The sequence below is a fragment of the Hibiscus syriacus genome, unplaced genomic scaffold (genome assembly GCF_006381635.1).
Source record: "Hibiscus syriacus cultivar Baekdansim isolate YM2019G1 unplaced genomic scaffold, ASM638163v2 tig00110156_pilon, whole genome shotgun sequence".
NCBI classification, from domain to species: Eukaryota; Viridiplantae; Streptophyta; class Magnoliopsida; order Malvales; family Malvaceae; genus Hibiscus; species Hibiscus syriacus.
This window is the reverse complement of record NW_024062606.1, coordinates 1,244,881-1,264,589: the sequence shown is the minus strand read 5'-3', so window position 1 is coordinate 1,264,589 and position 19,709 is coordinate 1,244,881. Positions and strand designations below refer to the sequence as shown.

The 19,709-nt window shown below is 35.1% G+C and overlaps 1 protein-coding gene and 2 pseudogenes across 1 annotated transcript; 2 read left to right on the top strand and 1 right to left on the bottom strand.

Annotated features, from left to right (window-relative positions):
* The first annotated feature begins 3,125 nt into the window (after positions 1–3,125).
* LOC120215948 (probable UDP-arabinopyranose mutase 2) lies at positions 3,126–5,453 on the top strand. The gene is given in 5 exon segments (XM_039213474.1): positions 3,126–3,452; positions 4,294–4,453; positions 4,456–4,543; positions 4,627–4,795; positions 4,918–5,453. Coding segments are annotated over 5 exon segments (1,086 nt in total). The 3' UTR covers positions 5,260–5,453.
* A 6,718-nt stretch (positions 5,454–12,171) lies between these two features.
* On the top strand, positions 12,172–12,986 carry LOC120215947 (annotated as a pseudogene).
* A 176-nt stretch (positions 12,987–13,162) lies between these two features.
* On the bottom strand, positions 13,163–15,652 carry LOC120215946 (annotated as a pseudogene).
* Positions 15,653–19,709: the final 4,057 nt, after the last annotated feature.

The window sequence follows — 19,709 nt, the reverse complement described above, 5'->3', positions numbered from 1 at the left end:
AATTCAAATGCTTAAGAAAAGCAAAATTAAAAGATAAAAGGTAGGTGTCTTGTTGGTCCTGAAATAACCTACTTATTTATAATTATCACTCATGAGTAGGGTTTATTGAAAGTGAACCAAAATCTGAAATATATATACATAGACACACACACACGTATAAAGGCTAGCCTTTGAATTTTATTATTTTCTTGGATCACTATTTATTATAATATTAAAGATTATTTTTCACATTAATATGTACTTTGTATAATTAGATTTCAATAAAAATATTTTAAATTGCTAAATAATGAAATAATCACTTTGTATTATAAACTAGGGTAATCTACACTATTAGTCACTAAACTTTAGACTATGTCTCGTTTTGGTCACTAAACTATAAGAAGTTTCAGTTTTATCAGTAATTTTTTCGAATTGATTTTTTTACCATTGTATTGCTAAATTGTTAACGATGTGATGACATTATGGTTATTTTCCATTTTCCCAAAGAAAACTCTAAGCTACTATTGTGGTCACCTATGATCGATTGTCGTCATTTATAACAAGATTAATATCAAAACATTAACATTTTTCTTTCACTTCTTCTCCATGATCTAGTTTTTTTTAACTCAATCAAAATCGAAAAAGATCTAAAACTTCAACCTTTAATGCCTCGAATCTCTCTGATAGTTGTTCGATGAGGTTAATTTCGAGATATGTTGTTCATTTCTTAGAAGAATATTTTTTATTGTTCAAATTTTTTAACGAACCCCAAAACCTCAAGTCTGACTAAGCTCCTAAATCCCTAAAAATAATTTATTTTGTGTGTGTTTAATTTTGTGAGTTTTAAAGAGATTTTGAGAAAATCAATAAAGAAACAAAAGATAATGAGACGAGTTTATTGATATCTATGATGATCACAAAAGACGTAGAAAACAACGATTCTTTGTGATGATGGATAATAAGAAAAAGAAACTCTAATTAGATGAATAATATGACGATGTGAAAATAAATAAGGGATAACTACATGATCGATCACTTATGTTTGTATTTTATTCACTTTTCTTCACTTATTTCAAAAAAAATAATATACGGTCACTTTCATTTTTATTTAATTAAGATGTGATCACACAAGTTAACTATCGTTATTAGTTAACAAATTAGGTGATGTGTGGTAGTTAAATATGTTGGTATAATCACACATTTAGTCACTGTTATTTATATTCTCTAAATTTAGTTCTACTTATAATAAATTAAAATAAATTTAATCCTCCAATTGAATGATGTTACGTGTCACTGGTGCCACATATCACCATTCGGTTGGAAAACTAATTTTATTTTAATTTAATAAATTTAATATATTTTAACATAAACTATATATTTTTAAATTAAAAACAAATTAAAATAAAGCTAGTCCTTTAACTGAATGGACATGTGACACCAGTGACACATATTATCTAATTGGATAATTAAATTTATTTTAATTTATTAAAAGTATGACTAAATTGGAGATATTAACAACATGAACTAAATGTGATTATACTAAAACATTAACTGTTATGTCACCTATCTAATTATTAACACGATTAATCCGTAGATTACATCTTAATTAAATAAAAACAAAAATAATTATACACCATGTTTTTTAAAATTAATAAGAAATGTGAATAAAACACACACGTCATATCATTCACGCAATATTGGTTAAAGAGAAAAAACTCCGGTTTAGCTCGGTCGGTTTATACAATCACTTTAATGAAAACCCACTTCGTTCTGACCGAGAGTCGCAGTATGTGGATAGTTATAAAGCCCACTTTGCTCTTAGACCTCTAATAAAATTATCATGCTTTAAATTTAATTATTCATTTTTTAAGAATACATTTTATTATTTTGAAATAATTGTTTTTCTAATTTGAATTTTATATATTTCTGAAAAAAATTAAAAAATTTAAAAGAATTATATATATATATATATATTAGCACGAAAGAAGTGAGGGGTAATTATGCGGTACAATCTAATAATTTAAGACTAAAAAATGACGGTAAAGAGTACATCGAAATGTGATAAAAACATAACATTTAAGTTCGACGTAATTTGAAATGTTATATACTTCCTTTTTTTTTTTGGACTTAAAACGGTACAAAGAATGTAACATTTTCGATTACCATATAAAATATTATAGAAAAAATAATATTTAAAGTTTAATAGAGAGTATTATAAAAAATTAATATTTTATATTACTCCAACTTAAAATGTCTTTTTATCATATTTTCGATATCTCTATTTTCATAAATTTTATCTTTAAATTAAATTATTATTTTTTAGACTTTCCCAAGAATTGAGGGGGGACGAATACGATAATGAGACCCAGTCTGTTAAAAGATAAAATTACAGGGACTGAGCAAATTTAGAAAAGTGACCTTCGTTTACTAACCTGCCACGTGTGTATCATTGACCTGGCTTTCTCCTAGACTTTGAAACTTTCAAGTACTTGATCACATCCCGCGTACCTGGAGCTTTCAGACACGACCGTTACCCGCACTTGATCGTGCTGACCACGCTCATCTCGCATGCGCCAACTTTCTTATTAGAATTAGGGTAAACTACGTATTTAATCAATCATCTATTCTCATGATTTCATTTTAGCCCCCCAATTATTTTTTAAAAGTATATTTAATGTTACGTTTTATTTCGTTTTGATCTATCATTCTAAAACAATAACAGAATTATTGATGTAATAATTTTTTAATGATGATGTAACATTAATTTCTGGTTACATATCAATACGACCATTAAGTTTTTAATGATTATAATTAAAATAAAATCAAAATATAATGTTAAATATGATTTTTTTAAAATAAATGACTAAAATAAAACTATAAGAATAAATGAATGTGTAAATATGTAGTTTAACCTTATTAGATTTGTCAAATATTGTTACACCGAAAAACATGACAGCATGAATCAAGTTGAGCTGTTTTCCAACCAAAAAGTCGCCGTTTTTTTTGTTGGCACGTGCCACCCAAGATAAGAAAAACTCTTATAGAAACGCCATTTCCCCTCTTTCATCCCATATCTCAAACAGTCAAACCCGCCCCCATCCCTTCATTTCTCTCTGATTTGGTTCCCCAAGTCCAAGCTTTCGCCAATGGCCCAACCGTCCACAATCTCACCGGTTCCTCTGTTGAAAGATGAGCTCGACATAGTGATTCCCACCATTCGAAACTTGGACTTTTTGGAGATGTGGAGACCCTTTTTCCAGCCTTACCATCTCATCATCGTTCAAGACGGTGACCCTTCGAAGACCATCAAAGTTCCCGAAGGCTTTGATTACGAGCTTTACAATAGGAACGATATCAACAGGATTCTTGGTCCTAAGTCCTCTTGCATCTCTTTCAAGGACTCTGCTTGTCGCTGCTTCGGTTATATGGTTTCCAAGAAGAAGTACATTTATACCATTGACGATGACTGCTTTGTAAGATAAAAGATCATTCCTTACTTCTTCTTCTTTTTAAGTTTTGGGTTGGGGTTTTTGGATTACTGGGTTTCACTCAATTTTTTGGATTTGGCGATTGGGTTTATTTATTTTTACTGTTATGAATCTGGGTTTTAAGTTTTGGATCTTGATTCCAGGTTTTAGTGTTCTGGGTGTGGAAGTTTAGATCTTGATGTGATTTGGAAACTTTGAATTTTGTTTAGTGTTTTGGTGACTTGATTTTCTTTTTAAAAAAGCTGTTATTTTAATGCAATTCGGTGCTATTTCCCGATCTTGATTTGCTACTTGATCTGTAAAGAACATATATTTATCTGTGTTTACTGTTCTGTTTTCTATAGATTAATGCTTTGGTTTGTTGCGCTTTTGTGACAGTGATCCTGCATTTTAGTCATTAACTAATGTTAAGCCTTTGCTCATTTGCTTGACAATGGTGATGTAAGTCTTAGTAGCCATTCCTAATAATTTCATGGTCTTTTGCTGTTTTCTTCATGTTCGATGTTCGATTATCGGACACATTTTTGGTGTTCTGTATTATCTGTTTGTTTGAAGTGACTAAATCCTTGATTGATTACATAGGTAAATTAAAATGCCTTCTTCTAGCTGCTTTTGGTATGAGTTTTGATTGTCTTAAGCTGATTAGGTTTTGGAATGTGCTTGAGATTTATTTGTTTTAACAAAACATTCCTGTGTTTGTAAGTGATCGTATCCTTCTCGTGCAATTGTTTTTTTCCCTTTACTTTTGGATGCATTTTCTTGAGATCTGACAATGAAATGTTGTTGTCATGTATGTAAAGTTAGTCTGAAGTTGGTTGGTTTACAGGTTGCGAAAGATCCATCTGGCAAAGACATTAACGCACTGGAGCAGCACATTAAGAACCTTCTGTGTCCATCTACTCCGTTTTTCTTCAACACTCTCTACGACCCGTACCGAGATGGCGCAGATTTTGTTCGTGGTTACCCGTTCAGTCTCCGCGAGGGTGCTCCACTGCATTGTCTCATGGCCTTTGGCTCAACATCCCGGATTACGATGCACCGACTCAGCTTGTCAAGCCTCTTGAGAGGAACACCAGGTATATCTATTTACACTTCACATTTTGTGCAATGTACTTGCTCCTATAAATGAAGAGTAATTCCGACATCTAATTTTTATCAGGTATGTTGATGCTATTATGACAATACCCAAAGGAACCCTCTTTCCCATGTGTGGTATGAATCTGGCATTCAACCGTGAATTGATCGGCCCTGCAATGTACTTTGGACTGATGGGTGATGGTCAGCCTATTGGACGATACGATGATATGTGGGCCGGCTGGTGTACCAAGGTATCTTATCATTCGTGCCACCACCTATCCGGTGGATCTTTAATGTTAAAGTTTCCTGGGGCTATATGTATAAGCTTCCTATTACACTGCAACTGTTAATAGCTTGTTCGGTTCACACGCAGGTTATATGCGACCACCTCGGATTGGGAGTGAAGACGGGATTGCCGTACATTTGGCACAGCAAAGCGAGCAACCCTTTTGTGAATCTTAAGAAAGAATACAAAGGAATTTACTGGCAAGAAGAGTTGATCCCGTTCTTCCAGTCCGTTACCCTTCCTAAGGACTGCACTACGGTTCAGCAATGCTACATCGAAATCTCGAAGCAGGTCAAGGCAAAACTAAGTAAGGTTGATGACTACTTCAATAAGCTCGCCGACGCTATGGTGACATGGATTGAAGCGTGGGATGAGTTGAACCCGTCTGGTGCGAAATCCGCCGAGGTTCCCAACGGAGCTTCGAAGTAGACTTCTTAGCTAAGCGGCTGACATCTTGTTTAGCACCCTAGGGTTTTCGGATCGAAGAAGGTTTTTGCAGGTTGGAGGGGGATACATTATATTGTTTATCATAATTATTACCGAGTGTAGAACTATAAGAAAATTATGTTTTATTTGGAAAAATTTTATTACAAATATTAAGATTTGAATTCGAATTTATTCGATGTCTCTGTTTCTGCCAAGTTTCCTAAAAAGTAAGTTGGCCCCCGCATAATTATTGGAACATTGACAAGCTGTAATTCTATGGCGATTTGACCACATATATTTATCGAATATTTATCTTTTTAGTATTGTTTGACATATATTTCTCGAAGTGACATCCTTTCGACTGAGTTGGCAAAAGGCGCGTCCTCGGAGACGTGTTTTATCCGTATTTTCGTTGAGTTGGATGCCACGTGTGGAAGGCGCATCCCCGAGGACGCGCCTTCCATTAAATGCCATAAATGCCCTCATCCGTTTTCCCTAACTACTCCTCATCCTCTCTTATATAAACTCCCTCAACCCTCCCTCATTCTTGACACTAAAATCATATTCTCCTCTCTTATATAACTCAAATTCTCGAACTATTTGAGTTTTAAATTTGTTATTAGTGGTAAGAAATTTATTTTTATGTTAGTATTTTTAAATAGTTATTATATTTTATATTAATATATTTATGTAAATATTATTTTTCTATTAAAATAATATTTATTAATTTTTTTTTTAAATTATTAATTTTTTGTGTGCTAATTATATTGTTTTGTCTACAGTTATAATGGAAAACGAAATGCTGTTGCGATTGGATATTGATCATATCTCCAGACATTTTAGCGATATAGTAATATTTTTTATAATTAATTTTAATATTTAAATTTATTTTATTTTAAAGTTATTATGAATTTATATTAATTTTTATTTTATAATGCATATTATTTAGGATACTGATCGTATTTTAGAGACTTTTATTAAAAATCCATGTATACCGACACGGAACGTATTTTGCCATATTTGGCTTCTGCCGGGTTCGGGTATATTGCAACAATTATTGGCGGTTGCAAACTCGAACCTGTCCTAATTTCTGCACTGATTGAGAGGTAGAGGCCGAGACACACAATTTTCACCTTCCATGTGGAGATGCCACAATTACATTGGAGGATGTCTCTATGCATCTGGGGCTTCCCGTCGACGGAAATATGATGTGTGGTATGGCGGATGGTGATTGGCAGACAATGTGCATTGATTATCTTGGAGCTGCTCCGCCAGAGTTTAATGGAGGTAAAATAGCTTTATCTTGGTTGAAAGCTAATTTTGAGGTTTTAAATGAAAATGCTTCAGAGGATCAAGCAAAGACATGTGCTCGGACATATATTCTACGAATAATTGGAGGAATATTGATGCCCGACAAATCTCGCAACCAGGTGCATTGTATGTGGTTGCGGCATCTAATTAATTTTGATGAAGCTGGAAGATATAGTTGGGACGCTGTAGTTTTGGCATTTCTCTTTAGAGAAATGTGTCGGGCGACGAATTATAAGAAAACTTCTATCGATGGATGTCTCCTGCTTCTACAATCATGGGCGTGGTTCCGCATGCCTTTCTTATGCCGACGTGAATGAACCATACATATTCCCCTTATTGTTGAGGTAATTTTCTAACTAAATTTTGATTTAAATATTTTCAATTAAATAGGGTGATATTTAGTTTATATATTTCATAGGTGGTCGATGAAAAGAAAAGAAAGGACCATAAAAGTATACATACTGGGTTAGAGGAAATTCGTTTACTATTGATACGAAAGCTAGGTCTGAGGTATGCTTTTAAATTTGTTTAATTATTAATATTTTAATTTAAAATGCTAGATATAATTAGAATATTTTATTATTTGAATTGTATATTATATTTCAGTTTCAGTGGATACCTTATGCGAGCGATGAAGTGAAGGCTTGCATCCCACCCCACCTTAGTGGGTCATTAGAGGTATGGATATCGGTTATACCTCTTATATGTTATGCTATTTTTGAGTGGCATCCAGTTGATCGCGTGCTCCGTCAGTATGGTTGTACGCAATATATTCCTGGAGCACCTAGGAATTTAGACAACATGCATAACATAGATAGACGAGGAAAGAAAGATGTTAACTGGGTGGTGAGACACAGAGATTGGATTGCGCTTTGGGAGAACCGATATGCACTGTTGGCCCCTCGACAATATTACGTTGAAACTAGTCATATGGTTACGGATAACTATATGGACTGGTTTAATGAAAATGGGAAGCCGTTTCTACTTTCGACGGAAGCACGAGGGGTTAACATTCCTAGGCGCCGAGAAAGACGTCAACCGTCTCAATATCATCGTCCCCCGACGCGTGGACGGAGAGAAAGCGCTACCGGTTCTGCATCAGTCCCACCACAACATCCTTATCCGTCGATGCTGCAGGGGTACATGCCCAGCCCTCCACTTCATATGCCAAGCCCACCAGTTCATATGCCAAGCCCACCAGTTCATATGCCATCTCCGCAGGGTTACATTCCGAGCCCGCAGGGTTACATTCCGAGCCCGCAGGGTTACATTCCTAGCCCGCCAGGTTACATTCCGAGCCCGCAGGGTTACATTCCTAGCCCGCCAGGTTACATGCCTAGCCCGCAGGGTTTTATACCATATGGAGGTGCATATACGACTATGTTTAATGATCCAACATATGGTTCATATGCATCTTATTTGGCTGGTGGTGCTTCTCCGCAGACACCTCAATCTCCATCTGGATCACAGACATCGATGCCAATGTTTCCACAGTTTTCACAGTTCCCGGGGAGCGGTGGGTTGTTACTAGCACTCCTCCAGGGTCGTTATTTTATACAGGCCCTTCAGCGTCATCTACACCAAATGAAGAAAATACTGCTGATGATGATAGTGAAGATGAGGGGACTGAAGAACAAGTTCCACGAAGAAATCCTCCACGAAATAGACAACCGCCATGTGGAACTCATTCGAGAAGACGACATCGGTGATCCAGTTGTATTTTAATGTTATTTAAATAGTTATATTTCAGAATTTTATGTAATTTGGTTATGTTATTTAAATGTTTCATGGTTGTTACATACATATTTTTAATGTTATTTTTTATTCACATTTAACATTAAATATTTGATAAATGTTTTTAAAATACAAATTATATTATTCAAAATTTAAAATAAAAATAAAAATAATATTATTCGAAATTTAAAATTAAAATATAAATTATAGTATTCGAAATTTAACATTAAATTTCAACTTAATATTCCAATTGTATTCGAATTAAAAGTTATATTCCAATTATAGTTCACAATACTTAAATTGAAATTAAATTTATCCATACATATGATTTTATCATTACATATATTAAAACGTATACATTAAAATCAACTTATCACTTCACATTTATTCGTAAAAACATCTCGATGCTCATTCCATACAATTTCAATGTCACAATCAACTTATCACTTCACATTTATTCAATTTATCCATAACATTTTATCTAATTTATTCAAACTTCAGATAACGTTTTAATTTAAGTTATGTACTTAAATTAATCTATATGTATAATTTATTCTTAACTTGCTGAACTTTCAAAAGAAGTTAAATTTTGGTTAATTTACCTGATTTCACAATCCATCTAGTGTCCCCGAGGGACATGAGTGACATAATAGGGCAATGATAACATATTCTCTGACAAAATAATGGAAGGCGCGCCCCCGGGAACGCTCCTTCAAGTCCCCTAAGAAATAATAGGTACTGATATGAATAGTATCCCCGAGGGACATGAGTGACATAATAGGGCAATGATAACATATTCTCTGATAAAATAATAGAAGGCGCGCCCCCGGGAACGCACCTTCAAGTCCCCTGAGAAATAATAGGTACTGATATGAATAGTGTCCCCGAGAGACATGAGTGACATAATAGGGCAATGATATCCATACCTCTAATGACCCACTAAGGTGGGGTGGGATGCAAGCCTTCACTTCATCGCTCGCATAAGGTATCCACTGAAACTGAATATAAATATACAATTCAAATAAATAAAATATTCTAATTATATCTAGCATTTTAAATTAAAATATAATAATTAAACAAATTTAAAAACATATCTCGGACCCAGCTTTCGTATTAATAAGTAAACGAATTTCCTCTAACCCAGTAGGTATATTTTTATGGTCCTTTCTTTTCATCGACCACCTATAAAATATAATATAAACTAAATATCACTCTATTTAATTGAAAATATTTAAATCAAAATTTAGTTCAAAAATTACCTCAACAATAAGGGGAATACGTATGATTCATTCACGATCGGGCATAAGAAAGGCATGCGAAACCACACCCATGATTGTAGAAGCAGGAGACATCCACCGATAGCAGTTTTCTTATAATTCGTCGCCCGACACATTTCTCTAAAGAGAAATGCCAAAACTGCAGCGCCCCAACTATATCTTCCAGCTTCATCAAAATCGATCAGATGCCGCAACCACATACAATGCACCTAGTTGCGAGATTTGTCGGGCATCAATATTCCTCCAATTATTCGTAGAATATATGCCCGAGCACATGCCTTTGCTTGATCCTCTGAAGCATTTTCATTTAAAACCTCAAAATTAGCTTTCAACCAAGATAAAGATATTCTATCTCCATTAAACTCTGGCAGAGCAGCTCCAAGATAATCAATGCACATTGACTGCCAATCACCATTCGCCATACCACACATCATATTTCCGTCGACGGGAAGCCCCAGATGATAGAGACATCTCCAATGTAATTGTGGCATCTCCACATGGAAGGTGAAAAGTGTCTCGGGCCTCCACCTCTCAATCAGTGCAGAAATTAGGACAAGTTCGAGTTTGCAACCGCCAATAATTGTTGCAATATACCCGAACCCGACAGAAGCCAAATATGGCAAAATACGTTCCGGTGTCGGTATACGTAGATTTTAATAAAAGTCTCTAAAATACGATCAGTATCCTAAATAATATACATTATAAAAAATAAAAATTAATATAAATTCATAATAACTTTAAAATAAAAATAAATTTAAATATTAACATTAATTATAAAAAATATTACCATATCGCTAAAATGTCTGGAGATATGATCAATATCCATCACAACAGCATTTCGTTTTTCATTATAACTGTAGACAAAATAATATAATTAGCACAAAAAAAAATTCTAAATAAATAATAATTATATAAATATTATTTAATAAAAAATAATATTTACATAAATATATTAATATAAAATATAATAACTATTTAAAAAATACTAACAAAAATAAATTTCTTACCACTAATAACAAATTTAAAACTCAAATAGTTGGAGAATTTGAGTTATATAAGAGAGGAGAATATGATTTTGGTGTGAAGAATGAGGGAGGGTTGAGGGGGTTTATATAGGGGAGGAGGAGGGGTAGTTAGGGAAAACGGATGGGGGCATTTATGGCATTTGGCAGTCGAGTCATCAGAATCTCGTGAAGGCGCATCCCCGGGGATGCGCCTTCCACACGTGGCATCCAACTCAGCGAAAACACGGGTAAAGCGCGTCCCCGGGGACACGCCTTTTGCCAGCTCAGCCGAAAGGATGCCACTTCGGGAAATATATATCAAACGGTGCTAAAAAGGTAAATATTCAATAAATATATGTCAATTTGGTCAAATCACTAATTCTATGGTGTATATTGTCGTGTTTTGTTGTGCATGTACCATGTGACTGTGACCCCAATAATAAAAATCAAGAATCCAATCTTGTTTCCTCGGGCCATTCAGTGATTTCTTTAGAGGATAAAATATATATTTAGGGTGCGTTTGGTTCACGGAATGTAAGACTACTAGTGGGAATAAAAGATTATTAGGGAATAGGATTACTGAGAATGTTGTATTTTGTGTTTGGTTGGTTTAGCAGGAATGTAAGATTACCGTGTTTGGTTAAAGGAATAAAAAATTATTAGAATATATATTTGACCAAATTATCCTTATTATATATTTGTATAATATTACAAATTGTAAAATATTTATATATTTTCTTTAAAAAATTAAATTCATAATATTTATATAATTATTTTTACAAAATTAAAAATATAAAAAAAGTTTAATGAAAGGGTAAATTTTTTTAACCTCTGAACTTTATATAAAATTTTAATTATAGATTTTTTTTTGTAAATCTAAAATAATTTAAGGATAAATTTATAATTTAACCTTCGTAGAATTTTTATTATTCAATGACAGAAGAAGGATATTTTTGAAAAAAAATAAAAATTTAAGGACATTTTAGTCAAAAACGCCGGTAATGTTACAATATCTAAGGGAATGGAGGTAATGACATTCTCGGTAATATACCCCAAAAAATCTACTATTGGTAATAAAACATTACCGGGAATGAGATTCCCGACCAACCAAACATGGGAATGTGGGATTCCCATCCCATGAAAATCGCACAATCCTTGAACCAAACACTCCCTTAGTATTTAGTTCTTTTAGTATTTAAAATCATTTCTTGATAATGTTACTTTTCATCGTCTACAATATTTTTATTATCATTTATTTGAATTGTTTGATTTTATTTTTTTGAAGTAATGGATTAATATTTTTTTTGGTTTAATAAAGATGTATATTTTAAAACAATTGTTAGGGTTTTATCCCATACAAAATGAAATAAATTAAATATTTTTAATCATTCGATTCCATCAATTAATGGATCTCAAATAATAATACATTTAATTCTAAATATATATATATATATAGTCATTCTTCAATACTATCCGAGTATCCGCACGCCATTTCTTCATGGAATCCTTAGAAGAGATAATATAGATTCTTCCCGACGGTCTTTTACAGTACGAAGACTTTTGGCACTACTACAAAATAATAAAGAGTAATGTCAGCTCAACAACAATTCCAAGCTCAACCCACCGATATCATCCTTTCCAGCGCCCCTAAAGCCGGCACAACCTGGTTAAAGTCCCTCCTTTTCGCCACCATTACCCGAGCATCATACGATGATTCCACCAGCCCTCTGTTTTCAAAGAGCTCACATGAATGCGTGCCATTCATGGAGCTCGATCATGCCCATTTTCACACTCATCGTGATCTTGGGGTCCCTGTTTTGTCCACCCACCTGCCTTATTCTTCCTTGCCCAAATCAGTAGTCGATTGTGGCTGTAAAATTGTTTATGTTTGCAGGGACCCCAAGGATTTGTTTGTTTCGTTGTATCATTTCGTTGTCAGATTCCTTGGAACCCAAAATACTCAACTTGTTGGCCTTGATGAGGCACTTGAGCTGCTTTGCAAAGGTGAATGTTTCTATGGACCTTATTGGGAACATGTTTTGGGGTACTGGAAAGCAAGTCAGGAGCATCCGGACAAGATTTTGTTCTTCAAGTATGAAGCAATGATGGACGATACCGTTTTCATATGTTAAGAGATTGGCGGAGTTTATTGGTTGTCCTTTCTCATCGGAGGAGGAAGAAAGTGGGGTGCCTGGAAAGATTGTAAAGCTGTGTAGTTTCGAGAGACAATAAGCAACCTGGAAGTGAATAAAAGTGGGAAACGTCGTGACGGGATGACTGAAAATAAGTACTATTTTCGGAAAGGGAAGGTTGAGGATTGGAGAATTATTTGACACCCGAAATGGCTGCTCGGGTGGACCAGATAACAGCGTCAAAGCTGAGCGGATCGGGATTGACTCTATAAGTGAATGATGGAGATCTGGTTCAGAAATGCTCTCTGTTCTTCTACCCTTTGAACTATGCTTTTGTTTGGGGATCTGATTCAGAAATGATCTCTGTTTTTCTACCCTTTGCTCTATGATTGTGTTTGTGCGATTACTTTTAAGTTGGCTCTCAATGTTTGCTCACGGCCTTTGCATATCTGAGAGTCAATGTTCGTTCTTTGTTTAAACCATTTCGAAACATATTATTATTCAAAAGCCATCACATGATAACATTTCACCCTTCCAAATGCCTTTAGTCATGTTTTTCAGAACAATTTTCCAGGCAAATGGATGCAAATATCCAAAACTCAGCAAGTCCTTATTTTGATGGAGAATCCCATATGGCGATTTCTGAATATCCATCTTCGGTGGCACAGGCACGAAACATGCCGGTGGTGTTGAAGGGCATGGCAACTTCTCCAGTGGAAGACACGGCAATTAACCCAGTAGTGCCTGCTGGAACTCGGTTTACAACGTATGCAGCAGCTTCCTTGAGGGGAATGCCTTTGAACTCCATAACAGCAGCAACATCCCTTGCGACAGTACCACGGATTATTGCTTCTCCTCTCCCTGTAGCAGAAACTGCACAGAGACGATTAGCGTAAGTCCCTGCACCAATAACTGGTGTGTCCCCTATCCTACCAACCATTTGTTCACTAGTCCACCAGTTGATGTTGCAGTAGCCAAATTCCCTTCATTGTCAACAGCCACACATCCAACAGTGCCAATTTGGCTATCACCATCAGCAAACTGCACCGTCTTTAGGCGCCTTCTTTTGAATTGGTTGAGTGTAATCAATCTGCAGATTAAAACAAAACCAAACACTTAAAACCTGAAGCATTTCATTGCTTTATCACTTCAAAATCAAGCTTTGGACAAGAACAAATCAGATGCAGGGGAAACATTTTCCTACACAAAGATAAACACAGAAGAATTTCGTTCAATGCCATACTAAGATATTTTAAGCAGTATCAAGGTCTGATGTTCAATGTTTTCATAAGTTTATATCTTTGAAATATCTAAAAGTAATAGACAGTTTGGAGACCACAAAAATATTTTGAAAATAAAACTTGTAGAGAGAAAAATACCTGAACTCTGTCAGCTTCTTGTGCCTGCTTAAGCCTTTCAATGTTTTCAGGAGTTATAAAATGGCTCATCTCAACAGTCTCAAGACCCTGACCCCATTTAAAACAAAATAGACATAATAAAAGCGGATAATAATCATTTTGTTCGAAAGCTATAAGCACCACATATTGGGTTTGTTTTCGGCCAATTATCAAGGAATAGAGGGTGTGTGTCATATACAAGTATATGTGTAACATGGATATACTCACAATTTTAACCATTTCCATCTATTTGGAGGATCATACTCGACATGCATGTCTGAATATGTGTTCGAACAAGAAAACATGAGTCCGAGCTCTAATGATATGTTTCATTCCAATTAAATTGAACAAACAAGAAACACAAAAAACAACACAGTTGATGAACTCGGTCGTATCAAACTTTTGTAGAAGAAAGATCACATGACGAAACTGAAACCGACCTAAAGGAAGCATATGTTGCCAACTTTAGACAAATTAGAGAAATAACTTCAAATACTTGAAATCCCTTTGTTTACATCAGTAGGAACAAAGTGCAATGAAGAAAGAAAAGGACAGATAAAATACATTAGCTACTCAGAGTTTGCTTGTCACTTACTTGTTCCCTTGCGAAGGCCTCAGCACCATCAAATGCCAGATAAATATGAGGAGTCTTCTCCATGACTAACCGCGCAAGGGATATGGCATTAACAACAGTGCTGACACCCGAGACAGCTCCACATTTCATTGTTTTGCCGTCCATGATGCAAGCTTCCATCTCAACGGTACCTGCGGTCAGTACAGACCCTTTTCCCGCGTTGAAATGCGGATGGTTTTCCAGTTCCCGTACCTACAAAACACAAGCAACATAAAACCTGAACATTTTATCACCCCTTTCCGGCATCGAAAGACGGATTGTTTTCCAGTTTGCGTACCTATGTAAGAATAAACAGCATAAATCCAGAACTTCTCAAAATCTGCTTAGAATAAAAGGCCTATTTTTGTTATATTAAGAATCAGATATAGGGCAAAGAGGTGTAGATGAATTTTATTAGCAGACCGTTAAACTCTCTAGAGCATTAAGATAGCAATTTGCATCCAGGAAATTATCAAAGAACGAAATACGAAAGAAAACAAGAATCCATTTCATGCTGGCAATGGCATAACCTCATAAAGTTGCAGAATTTCACAATCAAAACATGCCCCAAAAGTTACTACAAGTGTTTGTTAAAAAGAATTTTCAACTACAACCAGAACATCCCAAGTCCCAATTATCGATAGCCCATCGACACCGACCATCTTGCAAAAGAAACTAATAATTTGACATAAACCCATATTAGAGATGCACTGAATGAACATAAAAGTAAAGCCAAGTTATATATGTATGTACCACGAGTTCAACAACGTCCAAGGGGTGTTTACGGGCTTTGAGGGCGGCGATCCCAACGTCAAGGCAGCGGCGGAGGCCAGCTTCACGAGGAAGACGTTTCTCTGGGAGTAAAGAGAGGGATGTCTCCGGCGCCTCCATGAATAGCAATTGCCCACCCCATTTCTCTGTCTTCCAAACCGCCACTTCCCTTTCTTCCGGTAGTTGGTATTTTGTATTTCAACTAAAGAAGACAAAAGATATACGGAACTCACTCTAGTGAGTTCCACTTATTTCTTTCCTGATTGGCCACCATTTACCGCCAAATTAGTCCATCCTCCATTCATAAGCCAATAAAAAAAACTGTCTAATAATTTCCAAGCTCAAAACGATTGGCAAGCTGCTTGCTGGAAATTAAAATCCGGTGTTTTGATGCAACCAGCTTAACTCAGATGAGAAGATGACAATGGAGTGGCTTTCTTTTTCTAAATGCCGGCAGGCCTTCCCCATGCATATCTCAAGGCCTAGACCTCGATGATTTGTTTTCCTATTTAAAATAATACTTATTCATTAATATTATAATTGATTACTCAACTATTTAACCCTTTTATTTACTATCGATTTTTAATTTTGTAAGACTACTTAATTATTTAACACTTGACAGAAGTTAATAAAAATAGTATAATTTTACATTTAGTCATCAATACTTATATATTCTATCAGTTTGATCCTAATTTTAATTTAATTTAATAAATTAGTTTTCCAATCAGATTGTGACAAGTGTTATCACCTAATTGGAGAATATTTTTTATTTTAATTTATTTAATTAAATATTTTTTTTCGAACCACCTAATCAATAAAAAAAATAATGAAAGAACATAAATGGGAGAGTGAGGATTCGAAGCTACATCCAAAAGTCTTGCAAAGGACGTGCCTCAACTAGGTGTTAAAAAAATACCCGACATGATTGACTCGATCCATCGATCTACCTACCCAGTTAAAAAATATCGGGTATTTATTTTGAAAATACTTGATTTTCAGGTCGACTACCCGGCCTGCTAAATTTTTCGGGTTTTCGGATCGGTCCCATGTCAGAAAATCTTTGAGTTGAGCATGATAAGCATTTTCATGGTGAAATTCTTGTTTTAGAGTTATAAATGTGTTTAAAGCCTCTATTATGACCCTTGTTGATCAAATAAAATTTTAATCATGTTTGGGGACCACACTAAGGTCTTTGGGATTGAAAAATAGAGTTTTTCGTACTTGTTTTATGAATTCTGCAGGTAGAGTATCGATACTATAGGGATAATATCACTACTTGTTCTTCGTTTTGGGCAAATTCGTGAGTTTCTGGGTAAGAGTATTGATACTTTTTCAAGAGTATCGAAACTTTGAGTCATAGTTTCGAAACTCACAGAAAGTTTCGAAACTGGGCATAACAGAGTGTTTAAAAGTATCGGAACTTATATAAAATATCAAAACTTTTGTAGGAGTATCGATACTCTTGGGATAGTATCGATACTTTCAGTCTGTTTTGGGTAAAAATGTCATTTTAAGGCAATTAGACTCGAGGTACCCCAACACTTCATTTTTCATCAAATAAGACTACAAGTGAGAGACTAATTGCCTTAAAAACTGACATTTTTGCCCAAAACAAACTGAAAGTTTCGATACTATCCCAACACTTCTTTAGAATTCCCAACATATTACAAAGTGAGAGACTGGAGAAATAAATGGGGGGAGAGAATTTTTTTTGGGATGATTTCAAATGGAAGTGCTTAGGCATATTATAGTTGATCTTTAAGGACTAAACTTATAAAAACCTAATAGTTTAAGGACCAAATGAATTTTCCCATGTGCACAAGGTAACCACTTGCCAACTTGTCAACTTGCCAACCTTTGTGTCCATCATAGCCACTTGTCAACTTGAATTTAATGTTGTGGTAACAAATTTGAATTTGACTTCTTCAATGGCTACCAAGTTTGACCAACATTTGTTGACTTTACAACTTGTAGTATTTTGGGAATTCTAAAGAATTCTATTTGTTGTAATATTTTGTTGATAGTGAAATTATCATCTGTTGTGCTGCCCGAGGAGTAGACGATATTTTCTTTGAACCTCGTAAATTTGGTGGTTCTATCCATTATTTACTTTGTATGTTCATTATTTGGTTTTCTCCATTGTATTTCAATCTTCAATAGTTTGACGGGTTTGTCTGCTGTGCAATTTAGGTGGTTTCAATTTTGACATTTCAGATCAATTTTGAAACTACGTTCGTGTGGGAAATAACCCAGTTTACCCAATAATTTATATCAGAGCTAGGTTTTCCAGACCATACCTCCAATAGTTTTTTTCCACCTGTTTTGGAGTATGCTTCATCTGCTACGGAGCTTCATTTGTTATCCTCTTTACTATGACATATTCATCAAATGTAACATTTCTGCTATAAATTATCTTCTTAGTGTCTAAACACCAAAGGCTGAATTCCTTCACTCTAGGGTGATTCTCATAAATAGAGCATTCTTTGCTCTCAGATCAATCTTGGATTCCTTCACATGATAATAAACAGTGAATACAAATACATGTAAGAAATCGTAATCAGTAGCAGGTTTTTCAGACCATACCTCCAATGGTGTTTTCCTCCTATCGTTGATGATGGCAGACGATTGATGAGATGATTAGCATATGTCACAGTCTCAGCCCAAAATGTCTTACCTAACCCATTATAAGATAAATATATCGAACTTTCTCCAATAGTGTTCGATTCATATGCTTTTCCACCCCATTCTGATGTGGTGTATCTCTAATAGTGAAGTGTCGAACAATACCATACTCATTGCAAACATCAGTGAATGATTCATTTTTATATTCCCCTCAATTTTCCGTCCTAAGACGTTTGATCTACTAGTTTGGTTCTCGATCATATTTTTCCAGTTAAGGAAAATTCAGAGCACTTCATCTTTAGACTTCATCGGATACACCTATACTCTTATGGAAAAGTCATTTACAAAAGTTACAAAATAATGTTTTCCTTCCAAAGGCGGTGTCTTGGAAGGAGCCTACACATCTAAGTGAATATAATCGAAAATACCTTTTGTATTATGTATAGTGGTACCAAATTTCACTATCTTCTGCTTTCCCAGAACACAATGCTCCAAAAGTTCAATTTACAAGCCTTTGCACATTTCAACAATCCTTTCTTTGCCAAAATTTGCAAGGATTTCTCTCCAGTATGTCCCAACCTCATATGCCACAACTGGGTTGTGTCCAAATCATCGCTTTTGGAAGCTGCTGCAACTGCTCCAATAATTGTACTACCTTGGTAGTAATACAAATTATTTTTCCTAATGCCCTTCATCATCACAAGTGCGTCAGATGTGACTTTTAAAACCATCTCTCACAGTGACTAATGAGCCTTTGGATTCCAAGGCTCCCAAAGAGATGAGATTTTTCTTCAAACTGGCACATACCAGACATCAGTCAGAACTCTGGTTGATCCATATTGATTCTTTAATCAAATTGAACCTATCCCAACAGTTTTACAGGCATTGCCATTGTCCATATAAACAAATCATGCATTTAGTTATACTAAATCGAGGAACCACTCCCGATTAGGGGACATATGATAGGTGCAATCCGAATATAATATTCACTCATCTGAATGAAATGTTGTTGATGATGCAACCAATGATATGTCAGAGTCATTGGCATCATGCTCTGCAACACATGCATCTGAAGCATCTTTTTCTTTCTTCTTCAGCTTCGGACAATATTTATTTCAATTGCCTTTCTCATGACAAAAGACACATTCATCTTTTCCCAGTCTAGACTTCGACTTTGATTTCCCTCTCCTCTTTTTCTTTTGACTTTTCGAGCGACCTTTTGCCACCATGAACTTTGTTGCTTCGTACTTGCTCTCCTTCTTGGTTTTCCTGAGCTTCGGTTGAGGTTATCATGGTGGTCCCGTTGCTGAAAAATACATTCGTGCTATTGAATATTGTTCATTAGAATTATAAGGCCACAATACAGATCAGTTAAGACATCGAGCTCTTCATCTGAATCGATAAGGAGGGTATTGTCAAATGCAAACTTATAGGTGGAGTTGTTCGATGGATCCGATCATTTTGGCATATGGCAAGGCGAGGTGTTAGACGCTTTATTCCAACAAGGTCTAGACATCGCCATTTTGGAAGAAAAGATCGTAGATATGGAGGAGAAAGAATGGGGAACAATCAATCTTTTGGCGTGCAACACG